The sequence below is a fragment of the Pongo pygmaeus genome, chromosome 4 (assembly GCF_028885625.2).
Source record: "Pongo pygmaeus isolate AG05252 chromosome 4, NHGRI_mPonPyg2-v2.0_pri, whole genome shotgun sequence".
Taxonomy (NCBI): domain Eukaryota; kingdom Metazoa; phylum Chordata; class Mammalia; order Primates; family Hominidae; genus Pongo; species Pongo pygmaeus.
The window spans coordinates 43,449,852-43,469,839 of NC_072377.2; the positions used below are offsets into that span (position 1 = coordinate 43,449,852).

Consider the following 19,988-nt stretch of genomic DNA (forward strand, 5'->3'; position numbering starts at 1 on the left):
CGGTGGCCCCTCCCTTTTTATCCAGTACTAGGAGAGTACTCATTGGACAGCTGTGATTTGGGACTGCTTTCCAGCCCTTGTTGGTGGCTTCAATTAAATACTTTATCAGAAAAATAGAAACTTTAAGCCCAAATGGTTTTTCAGGTTCACTTGATTCAAGTAAATCTTTAACAAATAAGCTGCATTTAAAATTATTAGTAAAATAAAATTAGAAATGTCTTCAGAATTGTCAGTATACATTATTGTTTAGATTTATTGGTCAGCGGTTTTTGATTTATCTCTGCTAGATATTATAAGGCGTGAAAATTTGGCATGAAGGTTATAAATCTATAAATGCAACCCCAAACAGAATTATCTTTGTTCATGTAATTTTGGTAAATAAGGCATTTAATATCATTGGTTTAAAGAAAACAGCTAAATCCTGGGTTACTGACAGAAGAGAAAAATCCATTTATTTAACCTTAAGGTTCTTACTTAGGTAAACACCTGATATTCACAGTCTATAATAATGGTTGACAAGGACATAACTGTAACTGGCCCATATGTTCATTTTGCCTGTTGCCCAGATAGAGTTGATTTGTCAAGACAGCGAATTGCAATAAAGAGTTTAATACGTGCAAAGTTGGCTAAATTGGAGATTTGAATTTTATTATTACTCAAATCAGGCTCCCAGAAAATTCAGAAGCCAAGGTTTTTCAAGGATAGTTTGGCAGAGGGGTGCTGCTGCTCAGCTGAGGAACAATCACAGGGGTGTGGAAAACAGTCGTCCTGCACTCAGTCCATTTCTTGAGGGGTGGCCACAGAGGAGTGGCTGATGCCGTTGGGGCCATCAAAGTCTGAAAAGTCACCTGGAAAAGCCAAACCTAGGTTCTAGTAATTAGGGAAGTTGCAAATCTTGTGACCTCTGGAATAATGGCTGGTAATCCTTTAACTATGCCTACGTCTTAGCAGAAATCAGGCCCCTCTCATCCTCCTAACCTGGTGGGCTTTCACCAGTTTTACAAAGATGGTTTAGTTTTGGGAAGTGCTATTATCATATAAACTATAAACTAAATTTCTCCCTAAGTTAGGTTGGCCCATGCCCAGGAGTGATCAAGGGCTGTTTGGAGGTTAAAGGCAAGACGGAGTTCATTAGGTCAGGTCTCTGTCTCTGTCAATATTTTCTCACTGTTAAAATTTTGCAAAGCTGGTTTCGCGACTTTAAATGATAGCTAGCTTTGTCTAATATCACAGATTTTATAAGTAATCTAGTTAAACTATTTTAAAAAATAAATTAATTAGGTAAATGTAATGGAATAAATGCTTATAAGTAAACATACAATTTAGAATCTTAAAGTTATATTAAATTAAATAATAGTCATTAAATGTCCAGGTCATGTCCAATTTTTAAAAAATTGTAGGAAAACATTTTTCCAAAAAAAGTGTTCTTATTAAAAGGAAAATAATTTTGTCTAATTCACAGATTATTTGTGAAACAAGATAAAAGAAACCAGAAAAAAGAGAGAGAGAGAGATAGGCCAGGTGTGGTGGTCTGTAATCCCAGCATTTTGAGACGCTAAGGGGGGGGCAGATCACTTGAGATCAGGAGTTGAAGACCAGTCTGGCCAATATGGTGAAACCCCGTCTCTGATAAAAATACAAAAATTAGGCCAGGCACAGTGGCTGACGCCTGTAATCCCAGCACTTTGGGAGGCCGAGCGGATGGATCACGAGGTCAGGAGATCGAGACCATTCTAGCTAACATGGTGAAACCCCGTCTCTACTAAAAACACAAAAATTAGCAGGGCGTGGTGGTGGGTGCCTGTAGTCCCAGCTACTCGGGAGGCTGAGGCAGGAGAGAATGGCGTGAACCTGGGAGGCGGAGCTTGCAGTGAGCTGATATCGCACCACTGCACTCCAGCCTGGGCGACAGAGCAAGACTCCATCTCAAAAAAAAAAAAAAATTATGTTATCTAGTTGGCTATAAATAAAAGGAAATTATAATAGTCTTTCTAGAGATTGGGCTTTGATATAAAAAAATACATTAATACTCAAAAGACTTGGTTAGAACAACATTTTTGTAAAATATTATTTACTCTTAATAAGTTATAAGATATTTGAATTTACCCAAATTTTCAACTTTTATCGCATCTCAATGTTTTCAGCTTTCTCTCTCTTTATTTTTTATTATTATTATTATTATTATTATTTTCTCTCTCTTTTTTTTAAGACGGAGTCTCGCTCTGTCACCAGGCTGGAGTGCAGTGGCGAGATCTAGGCTCACTGCAACCTCCACCTCCCAGGTTCAAGCGATTCTCCTGCCTCAGCCTCCCAAGTAGCTAGGACTACAGGTGCGCACCACTACGCCCAGCTAATTTTTGTATTTTTAGTAAAGATGGGGTTTCACCATGTTGGTCAGGGTGGTCTCGATTTCTTAACCCCGTGATCTGCCCGCCTCAGCCTCCCAAAGTGCTGGGATTACAGGCTTGAGCCACTGCGCCGGGCCTCTCTCCTTTTTAAGGCCTGAGGTAATAACTTTCTCCTTCAACTTTTTTGTCAGCTCCTGTGACTTTTTTCCTTAGGTTTTAACTGTTGTTGTGGTCTGATGCTAAAAAACACTTCATCTTTAGGATCAAAACGAAATGTTTTCTTCCAATAGAACATTCTGTGCTCTTGACTTTTTAAAATATATCTAAATTGTTCTATGAAACCAAAAAACTTCACTTATGTCCTGGGACACACTCTTCCTATGTCTAATTAATTCAAGTGCCCTTTTCATTAGTTTTGACTTGAAGGTTGTCTAAATGGAATCCCCATATGGAAAAGCACATCCTTTTTTGCCTTTTGGTAGCCAGCCTGAGAATAACCTATTTTATATTTTATCAAAATAATTCCTATGTCATTACTAGGTTTTTATTTGCTCAGAAAAACTGAGATTGAAGGAGGCTGAGGCAGGCAGATCACAAGGTCAGGAGTTCAAGAGCAGCCTGGCCAACACAGTGAAACCCAGCTCTACTAAAAATACAAAAAATTAGCCGGACGTGGTGGCGGGTGCCTGTAATCCTAGCTACTTGGGAGGCTGAGGCAGGAGAATCACTTGAACCTGGGAGGCGAAGGTTGCAGTAAGCCGAGATCTAGCCACTGCATACCAGCCTGGGCGACAGTGTGAGACTCTGTCTCAAAAAAAAAAAAAAAAAAAAAGAAAGAAAGAAAAGAAAACTGAGATTTAAACAACTTAAGGTTAATTAACGTTATTATATCCATGTAACTTTCTGTATTTCTTTTAAAGTCCTTGTGCTACTAATTTTCATGGCTTTGACTCCTGAGTCTAAAAAGGTCACTAACTCCCGCTAAATTGAGAGCAATTGAAGCCTCATCTTCAGATCTAGGAGAAGATGAAAATCAGAATAAGCTGCAGTCATGAGACATGGGGCCAGAAATTAAGACTATTCAAACCCTCTAGTCCCAGGGACTATTGAAGAAGAAGTGGGTGTGTAAGCTTGTAAGGACCTATTTTAACAGATAAAATTAGTTCAGTTTCTCTATAATTTATACAGAATTTAATTTAAACAGGTTTTTTTTTGTTTTGTTTTGTTTTGTTTTTCCAGATAAGGTCTAGCTCTGTCACCCAGGCTGGAGTACAGTGGCATAGTCCTAGCTCACTGCAACCTCCACCTCCCAGGCTCAAGCGATCCTGCCACCTCAGCCTCCTAGGTAGCTGGGACTATGGATGTGCACCAGCACACATGGCTAAGTTTTGTATTTTTTGTAGACACAGAGTTTCGCCATGTTGCCCAGGCTGGTCTCGAACTCCTGAGCTCCAGCAGTCTGCCTGCCTAGACCGCCCAAAGTGCTGAGTTTACAGGTGCGAGCCACCACAGCCAGCCTATAAAGTAAACGTTAATATCAAAGGAACACTGATGCAAGACCAGCATGTGGGACCCCATGTCAGATTCACAATGTTTTCATGGATCATTAACTCATTCTTATTAAAAAATTATGAAAGATTATGAAAAGGTTTATAAAAGTTGTATCTTATGGTCAAGATGATCAAAATTTATTAGATTTGTCTACAATATTTGAGAGATTTGATTGGCTTCGTGCTGTCTTTATTAGCTCTTACTGTTTGGGAAAGCAAGTCTCAAAGAATAAAAGGTTTGGGCTTTTAGTTTTTGAACACTTTGAGTTACTGCTTAACTAAATGAATGACTTATTTTTTACAATGACCAGTGATCCTATTTTGTGATATCAAGTGTTTTAAGTCTTTGATGTTTGACAAACTTTCCAAAATCCAATTCTAAATTCAGTCATTTTTATCTCATTAATTTTTTTGACATTGAGTCCCCTGAAATCCAAAGAGACATATTTGGCTTAGTTGGTATAATCACACAAGAAGTATTATCAAATATAAAATGATGTGTAACCATGTTTGCATTGTATTTATGTAAATGTGTTATCAGTGTTTTAAAATTGTATGAGATTCTTATGATTGTGATATGTCTTAGTATATGTTTTCAGAACTAATTATGATTCTTATATTCAAATGTTATATATCACAGATATAACCACATTTCTTTGTCAGTTGTGTCTTAAACCATGGCTATTATAAGACTTTTGTCATCTACAATTATTGTTTTACTTTGATCCTTTCGTAGAGTGGTTTATAATCAGTTACAGAGCTCTGAGACTACCCTTTGTTTTGTTGTTGTTGTTGTTTTTTGTTTGTTTTTTTGAGACAGGGTCTCAATCTGTCACCTATACTGCAGTGTGGTGGCATAATCACTGCTCACTTCAGCCTTAATCTCCTAGACTCAAGCAATCCTCCCACCTAAGCCTACCAAGTAGCTGAGGCTACAGGCACGCACCATACACTCAGCTAATTTAAAAAATTTTGTAGAGATACAGTCTCCCTCTGCTGCCCAGGCTGATCTCAAACTCTTGGGCTCAAGCAATCCTCCCACCTCAGCCTCCCAAAGTGCTGGGATTACAGGCATAAGCCACCACACTCAACCTTTTAATACATTTATCGTGTCTTCATTAACAAATACCAAGTGTCTATATTGTACTACATAGTGAACAAGGTCCCAGAGATAAGTAATCAACAAGCAGACATGGACTTGGCCATAAAGTGTTTGACACTTTCATGGATTGTAAAAAAAAAAAAAAAAAAAAAAAATAGCATGACAACAAATAAATAAATAAAACAGTGTTTATATGATAAATGTTATCAAGAAGCTTAATGCAACTTAGTTGAAAAGGTGACTAGGAGGATGCTATATTAGCTACTATAGTAAGGATAGAATTGTCACAGATACTTCCACTTCGATATGAGTAATGCAATGAACAACACCAAAAAACAGCAAACAAACCAACCTAGGCTGGGTGCAGTGGCTCACACCTGTACTCCTAGCACTTTGGGAGGCCAAGGCAGGCGGATCACTTGAGGCAAGGAGTTCAAGACCATCCTGGCCAACATGGTGAAATGCCATCTCTACTAAAAATATAAAAAAAAACTGCTGGGCGTGGTGGCCCACACCTGTAATCTCAAGTTACTCAGTAGGCTGAGGCGAGAGAATCATTTGAACCCGGGAGGCAGAGCTTGCAGTGAGCTGAGAACACACCACTGTACTCCAGCCTGGGCAACAGAGCAAGACCCTGCCTCAAAAAAAAAAAAAAGGTGGAGTTACTTTCATGAGAGAATATAAAGTACAAAGTTTCTAAGACTAGAAAACTTTATTACTGGCTGGGCATAGTGGCTCATGCCTGTAATCCCAGCACTATGGGAGGCTGAGGCAGGAGGATCACTTGAGGCCAAAAACTCAAACCCAGCCCAGGCAACATAGTAAAATACCATCTCTAGTAAAAAAAAAAAAAAAAAAAAAAAAAAATTAGCTGGATGTGTTGGTGTCTGCTTGTAATCCCAGCCACACAGGAGGCTGAGGCAACATAATTGTTTGAGCCCAGGAGTTCAAGGCTGAAGTGAGCTGTGATGATACCACTGCATTCTAGCCTGAGCTACAGAGTGAAACCTTGCCTCCAAAATAAAAATAAATGTTTGTTACAGCCATGGACAAAGAGAAAGCAAATAATGGCTTTCAGTGAACCAAATAGGAGGTATCTAGACTAAAGAAATCTTGTAGTCTTCTGCCCAAGATGGCCTGCTGGCCTCCAGGCAAACATGATACATGATTAGATAAAGATGGAAGTTTTGATTTAGTTTTGATTGAATTGTTAAACTACTGATGATACAGTGCCCACTGTATCATAAATTATCAGGTTGGCCAAAGATGTAGCAAAGGCGTTTGTAAGAAAGCTGTAAATGATAACGCTTGATGGTATATTTCTACATTTTCTTCCTAAGTTGATCAGATTAGTTGATCCCTATATCAGCTGAGTTCTTTATTCTCTAAGTTATGACATGCAAATTCTTGCAGGATGTAACATAATATAAATAAAGTGTAAAAGCAAAATACTACAGGCAATCATTTCACCCATTTCCCATTTGTCCTGAGAATACTTGCAAGTGGGGCTTGCAGCTGCAGCGTTTACCCTCAGATCACTTGCAGATTTCTTTTTTTTCAGATAATATTATAATTGCAGTTTGTGTAAATCAACATTCCCTAAGAAAGTATCACCTGCCTTAACAGTTTTTCTCTGGGGAAGTTGAAAAGAAATAGTACATTCCTTTGCACACGTTGGAGGGAGAAGCATGTCTGCATAAGAGGCTGGACAGCAGGTCTCTGCCTGCGTGACATGGGTCTCCTTTGGGAATGGTCACTACTTTGCGTGTTATACCCATGCAGAGCACTGCCAACTCTCTACAATGTAAGGTTCCATCCACTGTTCACATCTGGAGAGACACATCCAGGCTACATGCGCAAAGAAATGCTAAAGAGGCTGGACGCGGTGGCTCACGCCTGTAATCCCAGCACTTCGGGAGGCCGAGGCGGGCGGATCACGAGGTCAGGAGATCGAGACCATCCTGGCTAACACGGTGAAACCCCGTCTCTACTAAAAATACAGAAAATTAGCCGGGTGTAGTGGCGGGTGCCTGTAGTCCCAGCTACTTGGGAGGCTGAGGCAGGAGAATGGCGTGAACCCGGGAGGCGGAGCTTGCAGTGAGCCAAGATGGCGCCACTGCACTCCAGCCTGGGCGACAGAGGGAGACTCCGTCTCAAAAAAAAAAAAAAAAAAAAAAATACTAAAGCTAGTTTTCTGGAATCACCACTGGTACTTCTCGAGTAATACTGGCAGGTAGGAGTTGCTCCTGCTCTCAGGATCCATTCTCCAGACACCTAGAGTCCATAAACCTTTCACCTAACAAGAGCTTGCAATCTTCTGCCTTCTGTATCTGTTCTGTCATTCTCATTGTTTCCTTTTTTTCACTTCCTGTTGTATAGTTGTATATTTTCCTTTTTTCTAGTAGAAAGAAGCATGGCTTTGAAGGGAAGCTTCAATTCAGACCTTTTCTTTCTGGTCTTCAAATCAGCTCCTGGAATAAACACAGAGTCAGCTGTGTTCTGAATGATCTCCTGACAGAGTATTCTCTCATTAGTAAGAGTTGCGAAAACTGCAACCAGTTCCTCATCTTTGTATTTGTGGCTCCCTTTATAGCCCCTGGAACACGGTAGGGTATCAGAACATGCTTGCTAAATGTTGGGATCAATCAGATTTTACAATAGTAAACAATAATGTTTAATTAGGTAATTCTATAATTGTATCCATTGATGCTTTGCAAATAGCATGTTTAACTCAGACAAATTCCAGTTTCACAGAGGATATGAGAAGGAAAAAAAATCCACAGAAAGAATGCAACAAAGAAGGATTCATTTTACATTCGTTCTGATTAAGAATATCTTTCAGTTTATGATAAAATCAATAATGATAATATTGTTAAAAACTGACCTAATTACTTTCAACCGGATACTGTCCAAACATTAACTTTTTCCATCGAAAGTATCCCTGATAGTTACTTTGTAAAATGAAAGCACATTTGGCTTCCATTTCAGAGGTGGTTAAAATAAAGGCTACCGGGTTAGATAACTTACAGAGGTTCACACATCTAGAATGGCATGTAACCTCTCTGTAACTTAGCCAGTGGGGCCTGAGACTTCTTGCTATTACACACAAGCAGAAGTGTTGAAATCTTTTTTCTTTCTTTCTTTTTTTAGATGACATTTTGCTCTTGTTGCCCAGGCTGGAGTGCAATGCGGCGATCTCGGCTCACCGCAACCTCGGCCTCCCAGGTTCAAGCAATTCTCCTGCCTCAGCCTCCTGAGTAGCTGGGATTACGGGCATGTGCCACCACGTCCAGCTAATTTTGTATTTTTAGTAAAGACGGGGTTTCTCCATGTTGGTCAGGCTGGTCTCGAACTCCTGACCTCAGGTGATCCTCCCTCCTTGGCCTCCAAAAGTGCTGAGATTACAGACGTGAGCCACCGTGCCCAGCCTAAGTCTTTTTTCTTTTTGTGTTTTGAGACAGGGTCTCACTCCGTTGCTCAGGCTAGAGTACAGTAAGCTGAATCTCGGCTCACTGCAGCCTCAACTTCCCAAGCTCAGGTGGCTCTCCGGCTCAGTCTTTCAAGTAGCTGGGACTATAGCCATGCACCACTTTGCCCAGTTGATTGTTGTATTTTTTTTCGCCATGTTACCCAGGATAGTCTTAAACTCCTGGGCTCAAGTGGTCTGCCTGCCTCACCTCGTAAAGTGCTGGGATTATAGCTCTGAGCCGCTGCACCTGGCCAAAATCTTTTTAATATAGCAATTCAGCAGAAGACAAAACTGGAAACGTGAAAGACCACATTAACAATAGGGCAACTATGCTTACCCAGCTCCTCAATAACACCCCATAACTGCTTTATACATTACCCCCAAGCTTTTCTCCTGGTAGAAAGCATTCTAGTCTCTGCTCTAGGACTAGCAATGTGATTTGGGGCAGTAATGAGCTTTCTAAAGCCAGGCACCATAAAAACAGCTTTTCCTCCACAGACATGGTAGTACTTTTTCCTTTCATCTGCAAAACCAATCTGTCCTAATCTAGATAGTTTCACCCCAGAAGGTAGGATTTTATGTTAATATCATTAATTCCATCTCCTAAGGAAATTTGCTCCTAAGACTAAAGTTATCATCGAGTTTCTTGTTATCTGGTTACAACCACCCAAGAGAGCAGAAGAGTATAAAAACACAAATACTGGAGATTTCTAAGTTCCAGATACTCTGTCACCAATTGTGAGATGGATGCCATGAAGCAGCACTTTCCTCCTGGGGTGCAGCAGGGGCAGGACTTTCCTCTGGGGTGCATCAGGCCTGGGATTCAACAGACCAGGCACCAGGACTCCAGAGGCCACCAACCCTGAGCCCAGGGGATTGTGTGCCCTGTCTGCTCCATTGTATATTATTGCACACATACAACCAAATTCTGCAATACTTTAAATTTAGCAATTCAGCAGTAGAAGACAATACTGGGAGAGTGAAAGACCACATTAAGTATTGGGCAATGACCAGCCTGGGCAACATGGTGAGACCCTATCTTTACAAAAACTACAGTAAAAAAAAATGAGCCAAGTATGGTGGCACAAACTTGTATTTCTAGCTACTCTGGAGGCTGAAGGGGGAGGATCAATTGAGCCTGAGAGTTCGAGGCCGCCAAGGCCATGCCAGTGCATTCCCACCTGAGTGAAAGGGCAAGACCCTGTCTCAAAAAAAAAAAAAAAAAAAAAGAATTGGTCAAGTAATAGGCAAAGCATCCTAAGCAAAAAAAAAAAAAAAAAAGAAGAAGAAGCCCGAGGCATCACATTATCCAACTTCAAACTACTCTGTAAGGATGCCATTACCTAGAGCAAATTAATGCAGAAACACATATTGCATGTTCTTACTTGTAAGTGGGAGGTAAACCTGATACACAGGAACATAAAGATGAGAACGGGGCAGGGTGCGGTGGTTCACGCCTGTAATCCCAGCACTTTGGGAGGCCGAGGCAGAGGGGCAGGGAGGGATCACTTGAGGTCAGGAGTTTGAGGCCAGCCTGGCCCACATGGTGAAACCCCATCTCTACTAAAAAGAAAAAAAAAAAAGAAAACAAAAAAAAATATGTATATATATATATAAATAGCCTGGCATGGTGGTGGGTGCCTGTAATCCCAGCTACTCGGGAGGCTGAGGCAGGGGAATTGCTTCAACCCAGGAGGTGGAAGTTGTAGTGAACCAAGATCATGCCACTGCACTCCAGTCTGGGTGACAGAGTGAGACCCTGTCTCAATAAAATAAAACAAACATGAGAACAATAGAAAACTGAAGGACAACAAAAGGAGGGACGGAGACAAGGGGGTAGAGGCTGAAAAACTTCCTACTGAGGACTATGTTCACTCTCTGGGTGACAATATCAATAGAAGCCTTAGCATCACACAATATACCCTTGTAACCTACACATGTACCCTCTGAATCTAAAATTAAAATTTAAAAAGAGGCCACATAACACACAATAGTATTATGAAATACCATAAAAGGCCAGGCGCGATGGCTCACGCCTGTAATCCCAGCACTTTGGAAGGCCGAGGCGGGCGGATCACCTGAGGTCAGGAGTTCAAGACCAGCCTGGGCAATATAGTGAAACCTCGTATCTACTAAAAATACAAAAAAATTAGCTGGGCATGGTGGCGGGCGACTGTAATCCCAGCTACTCGGGAGGCTGAGGCAGGGGAATCATTTGAATCCAGGAGGTGGAGATTGCGGTGAGCCGAGATCTCGCCATTGCACTCCAGACTGGGCAACAAGAGCAAAACTCCCTGTCAAAAGAAACAAACAAACAAACAAAACAAAACAAAACAAAACAGGTATTTTTATTTTAAAAATGGGCGACTACCGTGGCCTGCTCCTCAGTAACATTATGACCCATCAGGCATCTGACAAGCACTGCTCTGGTGTAGAAAAGGATCCAAGTCTGCTCAGGTACTAGTAATGCATTTGGGGGCAATAATGAACTTTCTAATCAGGGTCCCCCAAAACAGATTTCCCTGCACCCGATAGTATTTTTTCTTTTCAATCCCTAAAGCAAACTATTTAACTAGATAACTTCATCTCAGATGATAGGACTTTATGTAAATCTCATTAATTCCATCTCTTGATGTAATTTGCTCCTAAGAGTAAGGTTTCCATCCACCTCCCTGAAATCTGATTTGGACCCCCAGGAGGCCAGAAGAGTATAAAAACGCAAAAGATGTTGACTTCTGAGTCCCACATACCCGGCGTCAGCTGGTGGATGAAAGACGCGAAGGAGCTGCTGTGGAGCTGCTGTCTCCCCTCGGAGTTTGGCAGGCCCGGGATTCCGCAAAGGAGGCGACGGGGCCAGATGCCTCCAGCCCTGAGCTCAGTACATTCGGTGTCCTGGATGCTCCCTTCCTTTCCTTACCACTGCGAGCTCTCCTGGGACGGCCTAGATTTCCACTGGGACCTACTTTCCGCTCCCTGCGTGCTTCTTTGCTGAAACTGCCGGCGAAAAGATCTCTTTCCCAAGCCTCAGAGCACCTTGAGGCCGGGCGCAGAGTCGCCCGCTCTGGATCCCGCGCCAGAGACCCAGGAGGATCCGCAGGAGCCCTCGGGAGAGCAGGAGGCTGCATAGGGTCTCAACGTACTCCCGTCCCCGCAGCCTGCCTCGCAACTCGTCCCTCGCTCGGTAGGCAGACAACTCCAGCCGGACAGGTCCGTCTGAGGAGACCTTTCAGAGTGTCAGCCTACTGCTGACCTCGGAGCCACCAACCAAAGTTCCAAGACTGCTGGCTGCAGATTGCATGCGCTTGGGGCAGACGCCCTAAGAATGTGTCCACCGAGTCCAATGTGTCTTCGGAGTCCTGAGCCCTGAGATTTCCGCTAAGACCTTCCATTGGACGATCTCTTGTAACAGGTGTTGTTACAGTAACACGTGAGTTCGCTCAAACGTGATGGAAGAAGTTTCGCCTTTCGATCACTTTGTGCCTTTTTCTTTCCCCTTCTCAATAAAATCGTACACAAATGTGAAATTCCTGTTGCCTGTGTTCCTGTTGATGTTGGGTAAGGATGAGCCTCAGGGGCGGGGTGGCTGGTTGCTGGTGCCAGGACTATCACGGGGACCCTGAATCCCCTAGATTTGCTGGTTGCAGGGCAAACAAAAAGTACAAGAAGTGTGTGTCTTATGCAGAGATTGGAGGGGAGAATAGGCCAGGGGTCGTGCATGGCTGGTGACTCACAGGCTGAGCCTACAGGAAATCCGGTGAACAGGCAGCAGACCTGAGAACTTACTGCAGGAAATTCTCCTGTTCTGAGGCCCTGGAACTTTTTCCCTCTGAAGGTTTGCACCTTTCTATCTTGAGGCCTTGCTAAACTCATAATTTCTAGAAGTTTTCTTCTAGACTCTTTAAGATTTTCTCCATAGGCTCATGTTCTGCAAGTATGGATAGTTTCATTTTTTCACTTCCAATGTATATGCTTTCTTACTCCTTTTCTCACCTTATTGCACTGGCGAACAATTCCAGTACCTTGTTGCGTAGAAATCATTGGAGCGAATATCTTGGCCTTCTTCCTGATTTCATGGGAAAAGCATTGAGTCTGTCACGATTACATACAATTTTGCTATAGGTTTTTGTAGACGTTCTTTGCACGGTTGATGAAAATCCCTCTATTCCCACGTTGCTGAGAGTTGTTTTTTAAATTTTAAATCACGAATGGATATAGATTTTCTTAAATGCTTTTTGTGCATCATTTGACAGGATTATACAGTGTTTCTCATTGAGCCTATCAATAGTGTGAAATATACTGATTGACTTTTGAGTATCAAACCAGCCTTACATATGGAATAAACCTTACTTGGGCATGGTATTGTTCTTTAACATACATTTCTGATTTCTATTTGTTAGTATTTTGGTGAGGATTTCTGCATCTACGTTTAGGTGCAATCTTGGTCAGTAGTTTTCTCTTAGTGTCCTCGGTTTGCCAGGAAAATGCTGATCTCATAAAATAAGTTGGGAAGTATTCCATATTCTTCTATTTTCTAGAATAAATTGTGTAGAATTTATGTTATTTATTCTTTGAATATTAGGTAAAATTAGTCAGTGAAATGGTAAGAACCTCTAGGTTTGTTTTTTTTTTTTTTTTTTTTTGGCCATGAATTCAATAACTTTAATAATTGCAAAAATTTACAGATTATTTTTCATGAGTTGGGTAGACTGGATCTTGCAGTATTGATGCATTTTATCTAATTTGTTGAAATTATGAGTACAGAGTTGTTGTTAGACCATTTTTAAAAGTTACCATTGTGGGCCAGGCGGGGTAGTTCATGACTGAAATTCTAGCGCTTTGGGAGTCCAAGGTGGGCAGATCACTTGAGGCCAGGAGTTGGAGACCAGCCTCGCCAACATAGCAAAACCCGATTTCTACCAAAAATACAAGATTAGCCAGGTGTGGTGGTGCATGCCTGTAATCCCAGCTACTGGGGAGGCTGAGTCACAAGAATTACTTGAACCCAAGAGGCAGAGGTTGCAGTGAGCCGAAATCGTACCAATGCACTCCAGCCTGGGTGTCAATGGGAGACTGTCTCAAAAAAAAAAGAAAAAGTTACCATTGTGAGTAGGTTGATCAACATAAAGACACTGCTAGGTAACAGTTTGCCTCTCTAGATCCACTTAAGGCTCTTCAGTCAGCACTATGCTGCAAGAAGCAACCTGTATGGACTGCACTGGAGAGCTACTTTTGCTCCCAGGCTTCTGATTGAGTTTAGGCACTGAGAGACAACAGCTGTTCAGAGATATGGATTAGTAATTTATTACCTTGTTTTGTTTCACCTAGACCTCAGGGTACTGAATTATTTTATCTGAAGTCAAAAATAGGCTGGCTGTGGTGATTCACATCACACCTGCAACCACAGCACTTTGGGAAGCCGAGGCAGGAGGATTACTTGAGGCCAGGAGTTCAAAACCATCTTGGGTAATAGAAAGATAACCCGTCTCCACACGCACACATACACAGACACAGACACACACACACACACACTCACACACAGTAGCCAGGCATGGTGGCACATACCTGTAGTCCCAGCTACTTATGAGGCTGAGAAGGGAGGATTGCATGACCCAGGATAGTTGAGGCTGCAGTGAGCTATGCTTGTGCCAGTGCACTCCAGCCTGGGTGACACAGCCAGACCCTGTCTCAAAATAAGTGGAAAAAAAAAAAAAGCCAAAAAATACTGTGGAGTGGCCCTTCCTTCAAGCATCTGCTTGCTTTCTCTAACACCACTCATTCTATTGCCCCTACTGAGCTTGAAATGATAATGCTTTCTTCAGGTGCCAGGTCTGGAGTGCTGGTGCACCTATCTCAAAACGCTGTCTCAAAACTCCAACAGGGAGCACCTAACGGTACTGGGTACAACAGTGCTAGCACGAAGCAAACAGCAGTCCAGTAGCCTGGAAATAACAGGCTCTGCGAAACTAAGGACTCTGACCAAGAGAAATTGCCAATTCCAGACATAGCCTGTTTTAGAGAAATGAATGGCGTTGTCATCGAAAAAACACAGACTCGATTGTGACAGAAATACCTCCACAAACGCCGGTACAGGGGCAGCCGACACCGAGAACCAAGGGAAGCGGTTGAGAGCTTGCGCCTCCACGGAATAACTGCCAGCCGACACAGTGTGAGTGAGAAACCGGCCACTCCATGAAACGACAAGTACTGCCACGGAAAGGAATTCGACGTCGCCAACAAGCGGTGCTACCAGGAGAAACGGCTGCTTTTGAAGAAAACAGCCAGGAACGCGACTGAAAGACATTTGCTCCCAGGAAGAATTGGCATTTGTTCCAAAACACAGCCGGATAAACCGAGAACCTTCGGAGTGGTTGCACCGAAACGGGGTCACCCAGCACCTCAGCGTCCTGGGCTCTAGCAAGCCTCACAGAAGCAACCGGCAGTGCTACCACGGAGGAGCACCTAGAGGGACAAAACTAGCAGTAATGCCATGGACGAAAGGCCAGTTAGGCCAAAAGAATAGAATATTTAGTTCCGGGGATTATAGGCCAGCGCAAACCAGACAGCATAAAGCTGAGGGTCAGCAAAACAAAAATTAGGAACAATTTTTTTTTAAAGGGCAAGTTAGCTGAAACACACACACAATAAAAACAATACATTTGGGAAGATTCATCAAATGAAATTTCAAAACTAAGCAAAACATGGAAAAATGGACTCTACAAAGAAGAAAATGCATACACTTCTAAACAATGTGGTTTCACAGAGGTGATATCGCTGTCAGGCCTATATCAATATCTGCTCGGTCTCACCAGGACTTCTAACTAAGGGACGGCAGACCTTAAGGGACTGCTAAACCGCTACTTGCTACTCCTAAAATATCTTCTTCACCTACATGCCCGGACTCCTATATTTAAAACTCAGGCATAAGTAAAGCAGGGTAAGTTATTATGAAACCGAAAGGTACTGGGACTAAGGAGTCGCAGGCATGGCTATGCTAGTACTGGTTGCCACTAAATATGGACTTGCAAGAGCTAAGAAATCGCATTCACAGGGGCACTTAGAATCGAAGCATGCACTTGTTACTCTAAGAAATCCCTAACCCACGACTCGCTCAGAATATTTCGAACGCAGAATTAAGCATCTCTATCGCAGGCGAAATAAGCCGATACTTATTCCGCTTAAGTTCGAACTTGCTATGCAGAGAAACCACAATCAGGGCCATATTCCGAGTGCAGGAGGTTTAAAACTCCCGAAAAGGCAGTCAAAGCAGGCAGGGCCAAGCCGGACCTGCTGTGCCTACTGGAATTGCTAAACCCAGTTGTGGTACCATTAAGTAATTGGTAGTTCTCTTCTAAGCCACGCTAAACTGTTCCAAAGAAAAAGACGCAGGAAACACTGCTAGCCCTGAGACCCGTGAACAAGTAATCTTTTCAATTATTTATGTATTTTGAGACACGGTCTCGCTCTGCTGGAGGGCATTGGTGCTATCCGGCTCGCTGCAGCCTCGACCTCCTGAGCTCAGGCAACCCGCCCACACCAGCCTCCGGAGCAGCTGGCACTACAGGTGCGCACCACCTCACCGGGCTAATTTTTGCATTTTTTGTAGACACAGGCCTCACCCTGTTGCCCAGGCTGTTCTCAAACTCCTGAGCTCAAGCAATCCGCATGCCTCCGCCGCTGAAAGTGCTAGGATTACTGCCGTGAGCCACTCTGCCCCGCCAGAATAAGTAATACTAAGAACTGGTCATCTGTGAAGTTGTATTAATATAAGTAATCGAGTGGTCCTTCCACGAGAAACAGCAAAGATTGATAAACCTCTCAGTCTTATGACCGTGAATAAAATTCCTGAGTGTAAAACACAATGAATTGATATACTGAAAAACAGAAAGACCGCTGTTAAAAATAAAATTAACAATTAAAATTAAAAAGACGTTATAGTAACGTAAAAGACATGATACAAAATTAAATGTAAACAAACAGTATATTTAAAAAGCAATAATTAGAAAAATAGTAGGAATAAGATTTAAAAATACAATGGAAAAACAAATACATTTTAAATTTGCCAAAAACTCTAAGAATTCTACAATCGTAAAACAGATTTCTCAAAGTTAAAACAGATACGAATGAAATATTTAATGAAATAAATATACATGTTTAAAATACAAGGAAACTGAAAGTAATAAGCGACGCGAAACAAGAAAGAAACATCAGGGAAAAGAGAATTTAAAAACTGACAACCAGCAATGAAAGCACATCTTAATGTATTTTTATTTTCTAGGTGCAGACGTTTGGTAACTGAGAATCTTTTTAAGGAGGAGAATCCAAAAAAGCCTTCTGCTGCTATCTAAGGCTGCTTAGCGCCACAGATCCGTGGGCAGCACGCCCAGAGTACAGAGAACGCGGCAAAACCAACGCGAAGAATCCACTCCAGGCAGTCTGAGAAACCCGGGAGGTGGCGCCACCGATGGAGGGCAGGAGGATGGCGGCGTTCCAAAAGGCACCCGCTGTCACAGACCTCGGTGTCCTGCTGTCTGTCCCAGGGATGGGGAGGACTGCACCAGGGAAGCTGCTGGAGCTTGAGTCTGTCGGGTTCCTCTGCCAGCCCCACCTCTTCTACGGGTGCCTCTTGCCGCTTCTGTGTTCCCGGCCAACTGAACTCAGTGGGCTTCGATGTACTCGGTTCCAAGGTGCTCTGGCCTCCAGGAAAGAGTCCGTTTTGCCAGTAGACTCCAGGTAGCCGCCAGCAAGGACTGGAAAGCAGTCCCAAATCACAGCTGTCCAATGAGTACTCTCCTAGTACCGGATACAAAGGAAGAGGCCACGGCCCACGATCTTCTGAACTCACAATAGGCGGAGGCTGGGGCTCTGGCGCCACCTCTGCGGAATCCCAAGCCCGCTTCACACAGCCAAGATAATGTTGCTCCATCGCTTAAGCCTCAGACCAAAGTTTGCGCTGATCAAGGAGGGAGAGTCTTCCTGCACTACCATCAGCCTGAGTATTTATGCTCTCCAGAGCCCGTGGGCGGAGGCCAGTCAGATATTAAGGAACTCAGTAGTAACAAATGCACGAAAATTAGTAAACAAATGAAAAACGATAACATTTTACAGAGTACATAGAACCAAAACGAACCGTAATTCCGACAGAAAAACATAGCGAGAAAATAAACCGAAATGAAATGACACTAAGCAAACCTCGCAGAGAACTAGCGCTACAGAACGCAGGTATTAAAGAGCGCTGCAAGGGCCAAGAACCACCCGTTTCCGGGAAATGAGCGTAGCTGCCACCGGAAAACTGTCCGCTAGGGCTCTGTGCTAACCACCTTGCAATCGAGAAACTGGCGCGTTGAACTTAGCAAGCGCCGGCACCTAGCGGATAGCGCTAGTATTGCCAAACGAATATCCGTTTCGGCGCCATAAAGGGTGCTGCTAAAGAGAAACAGCATGCTCTTAGAAAAGAGCGGTGCTTCCACACCTAAACACCCTGTTTGGAGGAAGGAACCAACTCTGTTTCAATGTGTTGTACCAGAAGAATGTGTTGCGGCATTTTAATGTGCTTTAATCCGTTCAATGTGTTTGATAGGTTTAATATGTTTTAACCCGTTTTAACGGGTTGTGACAGAAAAAGCGCCGGCTAATGGTACCACACAATTACCAGCGCGAGCAGCGGCTCCGTGCAATCACCGTTCTGCACCACAAAACGGGGTTCAGAAAGTTCCTAGGAGATACTAGTGGTTGTAGGACCGAGAAAGTGACAGCACTGAGAACGTAAGGACCCCGAGAACAGGAAATGTCACGTTGGGTGCAGCAACTGAGAAAACGCTCAGTGGGCGCTACTGGCAAACGTGCTGATACAAAACCGCCAGCTCCGCATAGGAAGCGGAGCCGCCAGACAGAACCCGGAACCTGATACCAGCCAGCGAGGCTAAGACCGAGCTCGGCTCCCCGGCTCCTGAGAGAATGAAAGTCAAGAAGCAAGAATCTGAGACGCTCAAAATTAGTACAAAAAAAAATACATAACATTTAAATAAAAATAAAAATTTAAAATAATGAAAGTCTGAAATGCAAGTAAAAATGAAAAACACATCGGTAACATTGTCCTCAGAGCAAAAGACACAAAAATAATTTTAAGATAAGCAAAAATTACAGAGAACCAACCCTACAAAGAAGAAATTACAAATATGGCTAAGCGGTGCAATGCCTACCATTAGAATATTTCTGTCAGATCTAAACCCCTGCAGGTTGCTCCTGTCGTAATTTCCTACGACAAACAAACAAAAATAGCCACGGTTAAACGTGTTTAGCTACGTCTAAAAAGTCGTATTAGCTGGCACATCCCGATTTGGTCTACAAGAGGAAAAAGTCTCGATGGGCAGGACTTGCTATTGTCAAAGGGAGCTTGGTAAAACTGAGAAATCGCGTTCGCCGGCATTTCCTGACTTCCACCGGAGTTTTAAAAACACACAAGCATAGCTAAGACGGGACTCGATGTTGCGAAACCAAACTTGGTATAAGAGCTCCTAACACTGATAAACTGGTTATCACTAAACCTTCAAAACAACAACAACAACAACAACAACAAAACAAAAACGCATTCGCTGGTACCCACATTTCCACAGGAGTTAAACATTTCCTGCGCAGCTAAAGCAAGTCTTACCAGTAGGAAACGGGAACTTGCTAGGACTAAGAAACTTGAGGCTACGCTGACCCTATGGTTGTTACGATTAGAAATCCGAGGCTACTGGAAACCCGGAGCTGCTGACAAATGAGTCGCAGAATAACTTCGCCTTCGCATGGGGAAATGGTGACTTCCTACGGCCTAGATATCGCAGCCAGGGCTAGACCGGTGTTTGTCTCAAGTTAGGACTTGCTTGGGCTGAGAAATCACATTTTGGCTATTCCCCTACTTGGACAGGGGGTGGAAATCCCAGGCACCGCGAAATCGAAACTTGCTAGGACCAAGAAGCCAACGACGCGCGAAACCGTGGAGTCCTGCGACAGAGACGCCGGCGGCGCCGCCACTGGACTGCGTTCTGGAGGCTGAGCCGGAACCCGTGCGGCGGCGCTGGGAAGAGACTGTGCCCCTGCAGCTTCCCTGTCACCGGCTCCGAGGAGCGTCGGGCTCCCCCCGCCCAGCCCTGCAGCACCCATCCGGCAACGCCAGACTCTGCGCAACTGGGGCAGCTGCGACTTTGAATCTCTCAGCTCCGCGGCCTGAGGGCTGCCGCCACCGAGAAATGGAGGCACAGAGCTGTGAACAAGAGACCACGGCTCGGCGAAATGGCAGTGCCAGGAGCCTGAAAGGGAATGCAGCCGGCGGGGTTGTCAAGGACAACATTTGTTTTGGCGCAACCAACGGTGCTGTCACCAAGAAACCGTCGACTCTTGAGAAAAAAGAGAAGTTCGGCTACCGAGAAACTCCGTGCAACAAGTGCTGTGACAGCAAAACCGCCAGCTCCGCGCCGCTGGCGAAAGAGCCAACGGAAACGCCGGGTGCTGCGACCGCGACGCCGGCACTAGAGGTC

At 43.6% G+C, this 19,988-nt stretch overlaps 1 protein-coding gene across 1 annotated transcript; it reads right to left on the reverse strand.

Annotated features, from left to right (window-relative positions):
• Positions 1–16,683: 16,683 nt before the first annotated feature.
• Positions 16,684–19,749, reverse strand: ANXA2R (annexin A2 receptor). The gene is made up of 2 exons (XM_054486959.2): positions 19,121–19,749; positions 16,684–18,724 (listed from the first exon to the last, which is right to left on the reverse strand). Exon 2 carries the CDS (start codon positions 17,390–17,392, stop codon positions 16,811–16,813), a length of 582 nt encoding a protein of 193 aa, XP_054342934.1. The 5' UTR covers positions 17,393–18,724; positions 19,121–19,749; the 3' UTR covers positions 16,684–16,810.
• Positions 19,750–19,988: the final 239 nt, after the last annotated feature.

Coding starts and splice junctions, on each gene's coding strand:
- ANXA2R (XM_054486959.2), bottom strand. CDS start 17,392: ATGGAGCAACATTATCTTGGCTGTGTGAAGCGGGCTTGGGATTCCGCA.